This window comes from Haliaeetus leucocephalus, unplaced genomic scaffold (assembly GCF_000737465.1).
Source record: "Haliaeetus leucocephalus isolate CR32 unplaced genomic scaffold, Haliaeetus_leucocephalus-4.0 Scaffold439, whole genome shotgun sequence".
NCBI lineage: Eukaryota > Metazoa > Chordata > Aves > Accipitriformes > Accipitridae > Haliaeetus > Haliaeetus leucocephalus.
In genome coordinates, this window is record NW_010972875.1 from 4,421,993 (window position 1) to 4,435,728 (window position 13,736).

The following is a 13,736-nucleotide window of genomic DNA, read 5'->3' on the forward strand; positions in this document are numbered from 1 at the left end:
ACCCCCCCCTCCCATAAGTCGCCCCCCCCCCCCCCCCCCCCCAACATTCCCACAAACTGGAAACAGTGCTTTCAAGTTTCCTGTTGTTAATACAGCCTTCCTCCCAAGTGTCTCATTTTCTTCTGCAACTCAGGTGCATATACAACAGTTGAACTAGAAGAATGACAGGACTCAGCTGTCCAAGATGTCCCAGCTTCCTCTGCCATAAGCCTACTCATATATATATGTAAACTAATGGGTTATTATGCCCCTGAAGTAACAGGAGAGAAGGTACACACATCAGCCATAAAAGCTTACAAAGCCTAAGAGACAATGCAAGGGATGGTAGTGATTTAGGATCTTGTAGGTATTTACCATGATAGCGTACTATATAAAAAAATAGCGTAATTAAATTGCAATCTCTTTTTCTCCATCTTGTTTCAGGTTTTAAGTATAGTTTTATGCATATGTACATAATATTACTCCTACTTTTAAACAGGTTTTAAATAAAATATTTAAAGTGTACTGCATCTGCTCTAGTTCTAGAAATGGTATCTTGAAATTTAACCACACAAAACTCTTCATATTTATAAAGCTTTCCTAGGAAAAAAGAAGGTATTTAGATAATTCATACCTTTCAACATTTTTATTTTTCATAATACTTACCATGCTGGAGGGCTTTTAGTGGAAACCAAAACAGAATGAATGAGTGGAAGAGGCCATTTAAACAATGAACCCAGAAAACCTAAGGGAAAACAGAAAATCCATGAGAACCATTTGCAATAAACTAGCTGTGTGAACCCTGACCTTTCTCTTTATCTGTGTGTTAGATTCACAAAATGTGTTTCTGTCACGCCACCACTGTGAAGTAATATAACTGACAGGCACTTTCTGCCTCTTAGCTCTTCATGGGTCATTTGTTTATTTTTATGTTTTGAAAAAAAAGTGTGTATTATCTCCTCCTTTTAAGTTCAAATCAGAAGGGAAATGAAAATGTATACATATGGGAATATCATCAGAAAAATTAAACTAAACCAGACAAATGGAACAATTGCTACATTCTAAGTAGGGAACTAAAACGGACTCTAGCTTTTATAATTTACATTTTGTGTAATAAGAAATTTGGATAGTAGAACAATCAAAACCTGAGTTTTACATATACCTACCTATGTATTTCCACATACAAAGGAATTAAAAAGGATAAATAAAAGTATCTTCCTTAGATTTCTCCTTACATGCTCCATTCTTGAAGTGCACAGCTTCATCATATTAAACTTCCTTTAATGTATTTGCTAAATAATTCAAATTTTATTTCAAACTTATTTTCACTTGTAAAATATGCCTTCTGAAGAGAACTGTATTAAGGATAAACAACCTACTGATGCCTTTCATAATACATTGTATAAAGACATAAAAAGACTTAATAAAAAATATGTAACCCATTTTGTTCAGGATAGCAATCATGTTTTTTCATTAACAACGCTTTTGACAATCACAGCCTTTATTGTAACCAACTGATGTGTATTATGAGTGTTAAGGTGTTCAAACAATTGAAATTAAGTTGCCTGCCTCACAACATTTTCCACGATGTCTCAAAGTCTTTTGTTAGATTATACAACTACACTAGGTTGTATGATCCAATTTACACTCCAATAGTTCGCACATTTGAACTTGTGCTACTCATTAACCTTTGTCTCTCCTTCTTGCTATGTCATTACCAGAAGTTTTTATTTGACAGAAAGCACAGGTGGGTGCAAGAAAAATTAGTTCTACTCTTCCATTTTCCTGACCAATTCTTATTGTCACATGCTAATCCTTTAACCTCTGTCATGACCTCATAACCTTTGATCCCTTTTACCATAACAAACATCTGCATCAACATTCAAGGCTGTAATGTTTCCAAATCTTTAACACCAACTATTCAACTTATACAGGTGGGAATTTGTAGCTGGCAAGTTTGTAGATGTTTACTCATAGCAAGCATTGTATGCGAATAGCCACAGAATTTCCAATGAAGTCAACAACACATCTGTGCAATAATAAAAATATTATAGACTTATATGAAAACAGAAAAATCCAACAACTGTAACTCATGACTTACATTATTTATTAAAACACAACACAAAAGTGTCTGTATTAATGGACCATGCGAAGTCTGATAGTTTTAAAGCATTCACAGTGGCACAAGAAACTATTTTCCCTAGTTTTCTTAAAACTTTCAGGTTTACTTTTGTGGGTGAACAGATGAAGTGAGGAAGAGGGAGAAAAATCTCACATGCTTCAATGAGAAAAGAGAGTTTAGTCAAGTAATTCTATATAGATAGGGGTACTCCAGTTATACAGCACAAGTGGCAGATATACGAGAGCTAAGTATGCTGTACCAGCTCAGCACATCTACTAGAGACCAACACAGGTAGGCGTTGTTAATTCAATGACAGATTGAAAACGTCCCCCAGTTCAACATACAATGACATTACTTGAAATGTTCCAATTATATTTAGAAAAATCTAATATAATCAGAAGGAACTCTTACAAACATCACAGCATTCATGAAATTGCAGATTCAGCAAAAAGTTTAATTTAGTTTTTTTTAAGTTTAATTTAGTTTTTTGAAGAGATTATTTATGGACATATTGTAGAAATTGTGTATGTTTTATGTATTAAAGAGTCCTACATTCTTTTACTACTTCTTGTGCTAGTCTCTCCAAGATGAACGTTGCCCATTTCCCACCAAAAGTAGCCTCAGATTCCTTTTGATCTACCCTGACACATTCTTAACTGCCTCCAAGTATTTCTTCCAAAAACTCAAAATTAAACCATAAAATCTCAACTCCAAATTGACAAAGAATAGTACCAAGTCCCTCCCTCTACAAATCTAATGACAGTTCTTATTGTCCTCTGCAACACTTCTCCACAGGCTTCAGTAATCCATTTCCATATAACAGTACAAATACATACAGCCCAGCGACAGAGAGGTCTAATCACTTCTGCCCATAGAAGACAGCTTTATTACCCACAGAGAAAAAAAAAAAATAAAAAATCAGGGTGAAAAACATAAAACGCTTGCTGTCCATTTCCATACTTGCTAAAAATGGGTAAATATGATTTGCACTATTTATGGACAAATGGACAACTGGAAATAGTAGCAATAAAAATCCCTTTAATTTTTAATTATGAGCAGCATAGAACAAAAAGGATAACTATACTGAATTCCTATTAATTTCTGCTTTAATTATATTTGATGTTTTTTATCTACCTTAGTATTAAAGTCCAGTGCATTTTGGGAAGTCTTGTATAACTCAGGATATTTCAGCATGTTTTCTTTTCGGCAGGATCTCTCAAATATTCCAAGGGTTAGTGGAGGCATTGCTGTAAACATCTAGTAGATGGATGTAAAAAAAACCAAACAACATATAGCAAAATTTTATAGGCAAGGACTTGCTTAAAGACTGCTTATTCAAGAAACTTTCACAATTATGGTTGAAAATAACTGAAAACACAGAAATCATCTTACCACATTGTAAAGACCTATACACCATCTTTCAAAAAGAATTTGTCCAGAAAAGCCATTGACAAACGCAAACCAGATCTGAAAAAGAGGAGAGCTGTATATTACTCAAATGTCTTGCAAGGTACGATTAATAGATTTTTCCTCAGCTTCACAAAAAGGGGTAATGCTAGAATACATTTACGACACAGTTGAAAATGTTCTGGTTTAAACCTATCTGAAAAAAAAAATAACAACTTGCGTTCAAGAACAGTTAACAGACAATCTAGTCAAATATGTGAGCAATTCCATTTAAATATGAAAACATTTCAAGCAGGTAGCTATTTTCAGAAGAAATGTCATGTTCTTTACGTATTTAAGAGTGATTTAACCTCACTGCATTTGTATTGTACTTCATTCTTAATGAAACAAAAATTCTAAGAAATATGGGGGGGGGGGCGAAATCGCAGGAAACACCTAAAGATTAGAAGCAGTCATCTTCTTATCATTAGCAAACCTCCCAACTAATAGAATTCATACAGTAAGCTGCAGTTTGAAACCAAAAACTATACCAATATTCTTTCCTCATAGATGAAACTTACGAGAAGGTGAGGCTTTACCAGTAGTTGTAGTTGATTTAGTGCTCTTAGTTAACAAGCACTAACTCAACTACAGAGTATTTTAGACAGGCAATCGGATCTCTCTTTCATTGCATAAGTTTTATCGCTTTTTTGCTGAAAGGTTAAAAAAAATTAAAATTTCATTTGAAAGGCACAATAACACATTTTCTTATGCTTTTCAGTATAGCATGCAGCATGACTGCTTTCTTCTATTTCTTACTTTATGCTTGTATTAGTTCAATGACAAAAGTAGAGAAGCAGCTATTAACAAGTTACACTGAAACTATATTGCCTACGACAAACATAAGCTGTAAGGTGACAGAAGTTAGGATCATCTAAACAACATTCTACTCAATTTAAGACTCATTTTTCAAGTGAATTTTTAGATGCCACTTTGTAAAGACTTTCCTACAGTTAACATTTCATTTGACTTTATTATGGAAGCATAAATTGCTACAATCAATATGTGTGTTTATCAGCATGTACCCAGGCTGGCCTCCAGGTGACCAGATTCTATGACCAAGCTCAGATTTTTTTATCATGTGATGGAATATTTGAACATGTTTGTGAATACTTTGAGATGGAAACCCCCCTGAAATTAGCAACTACTAAAACTAAAAATGGGAGGTAAAATCCAGCTGAAATTGCTATTTGTTCAACCAATAAATGAAGAGTAAATAGATTTTTTTTTTTTTGGTGGCCAATTATTGGAACAAGATTGCATGCAAAGTCATGAATGTCAGCGGCTGCAAAACAGACATATAGAACACGCTGAATTTTTTGAAGTCTTATAACACTAGATTTTTTTACTTTGGTTGATTTAACAGTAACAAGCACTGCTTTCTAACCTTTCAGTCTATTCACTGAAAACATTATGGAATTACTTGCTAGTGGAATTAGATTTTTATAAGCTCTTGTGTATTTTGATTTTTGACTTTTGAAAGACGAGTTATGATTTAACTGTGATGAATTTAGCAGACATTTGTTAGCAAGAGCTTCTCAGTAGTTAAGTATGAGGGAGTGAGATGAGTGCATAATCAGTTGTTCATTACTGAACAATTAATTACACACTCAACATCAGCACAGTTTTTTGGATGTTTTACAACTAAGCTAAATGTGTGAACCTAATTCTGAACCTCACTACCAGTGCTGGATACAAGTTGTGCTCCTCAACTGCCTTCTCTCTTTTCAACCTTCTCATTATACCTAGTTCCTACATTATTTTACTCCCAACTTAGGCAGATGGCTAGGAAGACAGCTCTTAGGATTTACCCCTTAATTTTTTTTCTTGTTTGTATCAAATACTGGAGTAAATTTTAGAATTCTTAATTTGAAAGAGTTAGGGTGGTGGAAAAGGACAGTTTTAATAGAGAATATATGACTCAGTAGCTGGGCATAAATATATGTACACCTCATTGCTGGTAATTTCAGGCAGAATTTAACAAAAGTACTACTCTCCAGGAAGAAAATAAAACAGGCCACAAGCAGATATATACTTGACCCTTCATAACCAAGGAGTATATGTAAAGAACATTAACTTTCTGTTGTGATTTACCTAGCAGTCACAATGTTACAAAACTCTAATTTAAAGAGAAAGGCTTAAATATGTGTACTGAATCTATTCCACATATTCAACTAGTATTAAAGGTAAGCGATGTTAAGCAACACTTGAAAATGTTTTGGAGCAACTGTTTTAAAGAAATGCATGTATTTAAGATAAAATTGTAATTTATAATGGAATGGCATACATGAAGTTGCTATCAAGCCTCTCAGAAATGCTATGCATCATTTTATTCCTTAGAAACCCTGCTGCTTTCAATTTTATTTTGTACAGGAGTTAAAACTTTCAAGCTATTTAAACTAAACCGAGTTTTACTGTAGAACTGTAAAGAAATCCTTTAAGGCATAGTACTAACTTCCTGAATTCTTAGCAGTTACTTTCTTCCAAAGAAAGCATGCAACTTATAGGCATTTTAGTTCAGTTTAGTGGAATAAGGAACTGGAACATATCTTGGTGAGAGTTCTAGATTCAAGCCAAGACGAAATGAAATTTGGTAGCACCCCTGGGTTCTAAAGTTCTTGTTGAATCTATCAAAAAAATGGCTAGGAAGTGAAACCTTTTAATGTGGTTAAAACCAATGCCCTCTGTAGTAGAAATAGTAGTATTTAGTGGAATACGAGATATACTACTACAAGAGACAGAGCACCTTTAATATCTAAGCAGAAATATGGATTTTCTGTTGTTTACAAGATAGTACTTGAATGTTCACATTAAGGACACCTATGACTCAAAAATAATTAGCAGATGTAGAAGGGAAAAAAGCGCAGGAAGGATAAACATGGCCCTCATCTCAAACTGTAAGAGGGGAAGAAAATAAGCCACCTACTTGCCCTAACTTTGAAACCTCCAACCCTAGAAAACTACGCTCTTAACCATACATGAAAAAACTACTATGGTGCTTACTACATTATTAATTGTGAGTGACAACAAACACTTGCTTCACAGTGGGAAATTTACTCATGCACAAGTGTCTTTCATCCCAATTATGATGGACAATGAAGACAGCTGTACCTGCAAAATAAGTTTTTAGGCCATGTTGTACATGATACTAATTTAGGAGCAGACTCAGCCACTTCTCTTTTAGGGCATAGGTCCTACTCTAACAGCTCAAATTACTAATCTAGCACCCCTGTACAGAAGGACAGGGGATAGGTGTCCTTAAGAAGTAATTTAGACTATGTAAATGAGGGGAAGGTGAAAATTCAGACCATTTTATAGTTCAGCAGCTACATAATTTCCATTGAAAGTAAAAGATTTAGGTTCACAGTCCATCTAAAATGAGACAGGCCTCAATGCAGATCCTTGTATTTCTGAGTTTTCAAACCACATAATGCAAAAAATGCGGGCACGACCACAATCACTTTCTGCTGTCTGTGTTTTAAACTGAACTCGATGCAGTTTGCATACATTAAGTACTCTATGGCATACTGAACAAGAGTCCCTAAACTCTATGGCTCAGAAGCAGTGTGAGTATACACAGAAAGCCTACTCGTGTTTGGGGTTATACATGATATGGGTCTCAATATGACCACAGGCATTCATCTGATGTGTCAGGCAAAGGGAATCAGGAACAAAATGGTAAACTTCAGTTACGGACATGAGCAGCAGAAAGCCTGTAACTCAGCAGTGGGATGAAAAGGGCTTGGGGCAGGGGAGGGGGGGGAGTAGGTAACCATCATCCAAAGTTTACCGAATGAAAAAGAGGCCATTACAGCTCTAATTACTTAGTATAATTGAATTGTTTATGTAGTATCACTTAAATTGTTACAAATGACCATGTTTAAGTATCTGTGACTGAGCTTTAAATGTGGACTCTAGGCATCTGTTTCTTCTGCTTGTGTCCTGGTCTCTTGTTTGTTTGAATTTTCCCCTACATGAAACATGAATGACCTATGCAGATCTTCAAAGATTATTATTTTTTAAATCGTGAACATTTTTATTTAACATGAAAGTCATTTTATGTTATTACTAGTTACTGCTAGCTAGCAGAACAAAAAGTAGGAATAGGAAAATTTTGTCTCTCTGATGTTGAAGGGAGATTTATGTAACTTCACAAAATGAGTAGTTTCACAAGGATATATGCAGTAATGGTAATTACAAACCCAAAACCAATCCACAAAGGAGTTCTCAATCACTGGATCAATATCAATCCCAACTACCATTAATGACAGCCCCCTCAAAATAAGTATGAGACTCTGCATAGACACATCCTATGTGAGTGTGAGGCTCGGCACAGGCTTAATAATTCACATTAGCAGACTATTAGAGATTCAAAGTTTTCACTTGCAATTTAGAACGCTACTTCAGAATATAACCTCTAAAGTTACTGGGACTAGTCCTATACAAAAAATGAGGTCCGTGTTTAAATATCTATACAAGCAAGACACAGAGTAGAGAAAGTTATTACAGATCACTTCTAGTTTCTTATGAATAGGAGTTTAAATGTTGATAAACACTAATCAGTGTGCAGGAGTATTACTACAAACCTTTACCATTTTCTGAAACAAGAAACCAATGGCACTTATTTTGTATCACGTCACAAATGCCTAGGAAAAGGGCTGTATTTTAGATTAAAAGGAATCTACTACATTACTTGTTTGATTAGTACTGAGCAGACATTTAAAAATATAATATGCATCTATTAAGTAAAGGTAGGTATTTTTAGTTCTTGTCAGCTAATAAAAGGAAACTTATTTAAAGCAACTTCCAGACATGCCTTTCATAGTATTATTTTCTAAACTCCAGGACAGAGGAGGTGTGGCCACAAAAGCTTCACAGACGTTTTCCTGATGTAGCATTTCTGCATAGTAAGCAGCAGCTTACAAATACTCATTGAGCTCTCTGCTCCCACGCCTGATCCGTACAAAAAACTGAAAAGAAAGATTCAAGACTGGCAGTTGTCCTTTCTAGAGACATTCAATGATGAATTTCTGCCCATTCACTCACAGTATTGACATGAGCTATTAACATCTGTGAAAGTTTTCTGAAGTGACAAACGTTGGGTATACAGGAATTCAAGCAGAAGTCATCTTGTCTTTGAGAGAAGGTGTATATGGTAAAATGCTTGTATGCATTATATATAAAGGGTCATAACCCATATAAAAATGATCTCTTTGCCCTTCCATCCGCTCAGGAGGCAGAGACTACCTCTTCTAGTCTTTTGTATTTTTAGACTATGATCGCTGTACACTGCATTCAACTTTCTTCCACAAAGAATACAAACTGTGGGATATTAATATCTGATTTAAGTTATAAATTTACAATGTGTTTGCAGGTGACAATGACAGCAAATTAAGTAAAATAAGGTAGTATGTTCTAAAGCCCAACTTTGTATGTTTTCTATAAACACAAAGTATACATTAATACTGTTTTTTCAAATACTTCAAGAACTACTGCTAATCAGTACTTCTGGAAGTCTGATCATTTAATCAGATATTCAGCTTTTGAAATGCAGGATCTAAAGTCTGCCATCACTTCTAAAGCAATAAAGGATCTTTAATGGATTTGCTTTTTCTATGGCTTCCTACTTTAAGTCTTTCTAAACAGGCTACAAGCTTGCTACTATAGATTGAAATCTATTTATGTTAATAACAATAAAGAGAAAAAAGGAAAATTTAGAAAATGTAAAAAATATGCTAAGAAAAACGCACACTTTTTGGCTACAACACTTGTACATAAAAAGATGCTTAAAGTATTTTCAAATATTGCAAGAGTAAGACCACATACATAAATATCACAATTGGAAATATTAACCTAATGTTTACATCAGGGCTAACAGAAATAAGGCATTTTCTTTCAGTAGAAGACAGACACATACTGCACACGTTTAAGATATCAATTTGAAAATATATTCAAAAAAACTAAGAAAGTTTTAAGAATAACTGCTAGCCCCATTAGCATAAAAATACAGAAGACTGACCTATAAAACTTATTTTGTGATCAAGCTTTGCAGCAAATTAGGGGTTTTTTCCACATTTTTAACCCAAAGTATCATTGTGAATACGAAGTTTGAATCAATTATAAACATAATTACTAGATACATATTTGGCTATAAGAAAACAAGCAGCTGTTGAAAGAAAAAGAGAAACAGTAAATGAAGGGGAGGGAGAAAAAAAATTAAAAATCCATGTAAAAATACATTCCAAATTTTAAGGTTGCCATGTGGTCATGAAGATCATGAAAACTATAGCTATACTGCTGTCTTAACCATACCTACCAATAAATGTACATTTATTACAACACAGTCCTGTCATACTACTTTATTTTTCACAAGACTCCAGCTTCCTTAAAATCCCAGGAGAAAAAACCAGGTCAGCTACTTTCAGGAAAGTATCCCTGTTCATGAACTAGAGCCTAAGGAGGCACGGTTACCCCATCAACAAGTGAAAGGTATGCAATAGTGTGACTAAACATGTATGTAAAAACCTTAACTACTGTTCTGAACAGCAACAGCCCTGCAGTTCAACAGTGACCTGAAAAAGGGCTTCAGATTGCAAACTGGACAGTTACTGACACCAGCGCAAAGAGCTTAACCACCTACATCTCTTGGTAAAGGCTACTTGTAACTGTATTCCTTAAATACTGTAATTATGTTATAGATACAGAATTTTAATAAGCTAGCAGTATTATGCAACACAAACATTCAATACTAATATTTAGTACATATTTCTATTAGAAATATTAGACAATTAGACAATTGGGTCTTTTAAAGTAAAAAAAGAAATCACTCTAATATTAATCAGTTTATTAAAAAACAAGATTCAGTACTAGTAAGTGTTTGGTGACAGTTTAAATGCTTCTTTAAAATCATATATAATGATTAAAACCTCAAAATAATAAAGTTTTTACTTTCAAGAAGTAATATTTAATTTACTGTAAAATTACCTCGATAATATAAAGGACTATATTCTTGTAGAAACAATACAAGATGCATTTAGCTACTCTGTTATAATTCCAGGCTCCATGAACCAACAACAAGTTCTTCAAATACTTGAACTGCAAAAAATGAAAAATGAACAAACATACAATCAGAACATTCATACACCAATATTAATCTGATACTAAACTACTTTATTGTAGTATTTTACAGTGTAATGACTTACCTGAGCAATTGAATAGTCTGAAGAATTAGCAGCCTGTAGACCTTCATTCCCACTAATACCAACACCAACATGTGCTGTTTGTATCATACTAACATCATTTGCTCCATCACCAATCGCTAGAGTTACTACCTTAACTTGTTTTTTAACCATTTCTACAACTTCAGATTTTTGAAGTGGTGATACCCTAAGGGGTAACAGAAAGAAAAGGGTTTAACACAGGACTTTCAAATGAATAGACTTTCAAAACATACTTTATATTCTGTGAAAAGGTAATAAAAACAGGCCAACTAACATCCTGGTCAGCGACATGGTCTTGTTATTGTCCTTTAGGCTATATGCTAAAAGCACATTCCCAGCAAAATTCATAGAAACCTTGGATTTATTGAAGCAAGATGTTAAAAGAACTGGAGAGACACAGGTCAAACAGCAATGGGCCCCTAAAACAGAATAATGGAAGAAATCCCAAACACTGCCACTACCAGTATTAACTTACAATTACAGATTTTGGCATATTTTGTTGTAATGCTTTTTATTTTCCTCTCTGTCCTCTCTGTATTTTATAAACGAGCAACAAGATATTTAAGACACAGATGTCAATGGAAACAGGAACAGAGTGGACTGCCACCACGTTAACATAGCCTACACAGCTAAATTAGAGGAAGCAACTTTGCACATAGCTCTTGGTCCTCCATTTTAACTGCTGGTAACTTCTCCCTTGTTCTTTTCAGGACTGCTCTAATTATCTGTCATTAAGAAAATGCCTGTCCACAGTTGAGCGGACAAATTATTCCAGTGATGACTCTCTAAAGCTCTATTGATGAAACTGTATCAGTTTTGGCTCCATCTACCATTGTGTGTCACACATGTACCTTCCATTTCACGCTGTAAAAGTTCTACTTCGTATGCTGAAATTCAGTCCTTGTAGTATTTGAGACATCATAACTGAAGATAATATACAGAAATTATGTGCTAGGACTGGTGTGTTTCACAGGGTGGGGAAGGGAAGGAGCAAACCCTAAGCAGTGTGGCAATCCACTGTTGTGCTTCCTGGCACTGGTGTCAAGGATCAAACCCTGCCCCTCTTGTTTCATGGTATAAAGAAAACCAAGAAGAAATGCAAAAAGCTCTGTGAGTCTGTCTCCCCCACCGCCGCTGTTCACCACTTCTTACAAAGAGAGCAATTCTGATACCAAAGCATGACTCCTGCCATGGAGCTGGGGATACGCAGCTGGTGAAGAACCATCCTTTCCTCATCTATTTTTCCAGCCTTCTACACAAACTCATTCTAGATGCCTCCATGCAAAAACTAGACATGGATAAGAAGCAGAACTTGCCAGTGGATATATACTGACACCAAAAACTGGGGGAAAAAAATGTGTCATTTGTTTCCTACAAGTCTTCTATATGCACACTCATGGCAATAACCCCTCTGGTACCATAAGCTTCTGGAACTTTGCAATTTGGGCTGTGAAAGATCCCCCCTGCAGTGTACAAATTTCAGGGTTAAGGATTATATAGGGATGTTCATAACCTAATTCTTCCAGGTCAAAGAATAAAAACACAGAAATATACAAGAAATTAAGAATACAAGTTTTAGGGAACAAATTTGCAAAGGAAAACACTAAAAGAGCAATTACTTCTAAATAATGTTCCTTCCTGAACATGCTCTGTATATTGCTGCTCACTGGGATACTGCCAAGTAACATGGCCTGTGTAGTTCATGAATATCGTTCTCACCTGAACCAAGACTGCTGTATGGCACTGTCCTGCCTTCAGCTGGGATAGAGTTAATTTTCTTCCTAGTAGCTGGTACGGTGCTATGTCTTGGATTTAGCATGAGAAGAATGTTGATAACACACTAATGTTTTCAGTTGTTGCTCAGTAGCGTTTAGACTAAGTCAAGGATTTTTCAGCTTCTCATGCCCAGTCAGCGAGAAGGCTGGAGGGGCACAAGAAGTTGGGAGGGGAAACAGCCAGGGCAGCTGACCCAAACTGGACAAAAGGCATATTCCGTACCATGTGACGTCACGCCTAGTATATAAACTGGGGGGGAGCTGGCCTGGGTGGGTATTGCTGCTCAGGGACTAACTGGGCATCGGTCAGCGAGTGGTGAGCAGTTGCATTGTGCTTCACTTGTTTTGTATATTCAAATCATTTTATTATTACTATTCTTGTCATTTTATTATTGTTATTATTATCATTATTAGTTTCTTCTTTTCTGTTCTATAAAACTGTTCTTATCTCAACCCACAAGTTTTCCTTTTTTTCCCCAATTCTCTCCCCTGTCCCACTGGGTGGGGGGAAGTGAGTGAGCGGCTACATGGTGCTTAGCTGCTGGCTGGGGGTAAGCCACAACAGGCACTCATAAGCTTACTGACAAAAAGAAACGTTACCATCAGACACCAAAAATTCAGTTGTATTATGTATGGCATCTGTGCAGTCCTAAATTTCTGCACAAAAGATCCTGCAAGCTGAAAATCCCAAAGGCACCATTCTCATAAGTACATGAATACCGGAAAGCCTCATGATACTTGAGAAATTTATACTGTTATATTATTAATGAGATTTCTGATGGGTAAGTCCTTTCTAGTTTGAAGAGTTATTGCTCAAAGAAGTCTATCAAATCTGGTAAGTGAATGTGGCAAAAAAGTACTGTCCTATTTATACTGATTCCTTTTTAAGATCACAAAACCAGTGCTAATGGAGGCACTAATAAAAACAAGCCACCTACAAAAGAAATAAAATCTTTCCAAATATATGCATTAATCAAATTATTTTTCAGTACATGGCATAATAAAATGTTCCTGTCTGCCCACTGATCTCTGGCATTACAGCCAAGGCTGAATGATTTGCCTGTCTTGACACTGGACAGACCGACATTACAGGTTAAAATGCATTGCTCTCTATTTGGACCAAACTTTTGATCCATAATTCAACTTGAAAGGAAAAGTTTTCTTTTTCAACTGGTCATATAAATTTCCTCATCA

At 35.3% G+C, this 13,736-nt stretch overlaps 1 protein-coding gene across 4 annotated transcripts in view; it reads right to left on the reverse strand.

The window, feature by feature from the left end:
• Positions 1-13,736, reverse strand: part of ATP8A1 (ATPase, aminophospholipid transporter (APLT), class I, type 8A, member 1) — a 113,475-nt gene that overhangs the window by 33,137 nt on the left and 66,602 nt on the right. For all 4 annotated transcript variants that reach the window (XM_010574476.1, XM_010574478.1, XM_010574475.1 and 1 more), the window contains 5 exons: positions 10,750-10,933; positions 10,532-10,642; positions 3,494-3,568; positions 3,236-3,358; positions 646-724 (listed from right to left, as the gene is read on the reverse strand). In XM_010574476.1, coding sequence (XP_010572778.1) covers positions 646-724; positions 3,236-3,358; positions 3,494-3,568; positions 10,532-10,642; positions 10,750-10,933 — 572 coding nt within the window. The remainder of the gene's footprint in view (positions 1-645; positions 725-3,235; positions 3,359-3,493; positions 3,569-10,531; positions 10,643-10,749; positions 10,934-13,736) is intronic.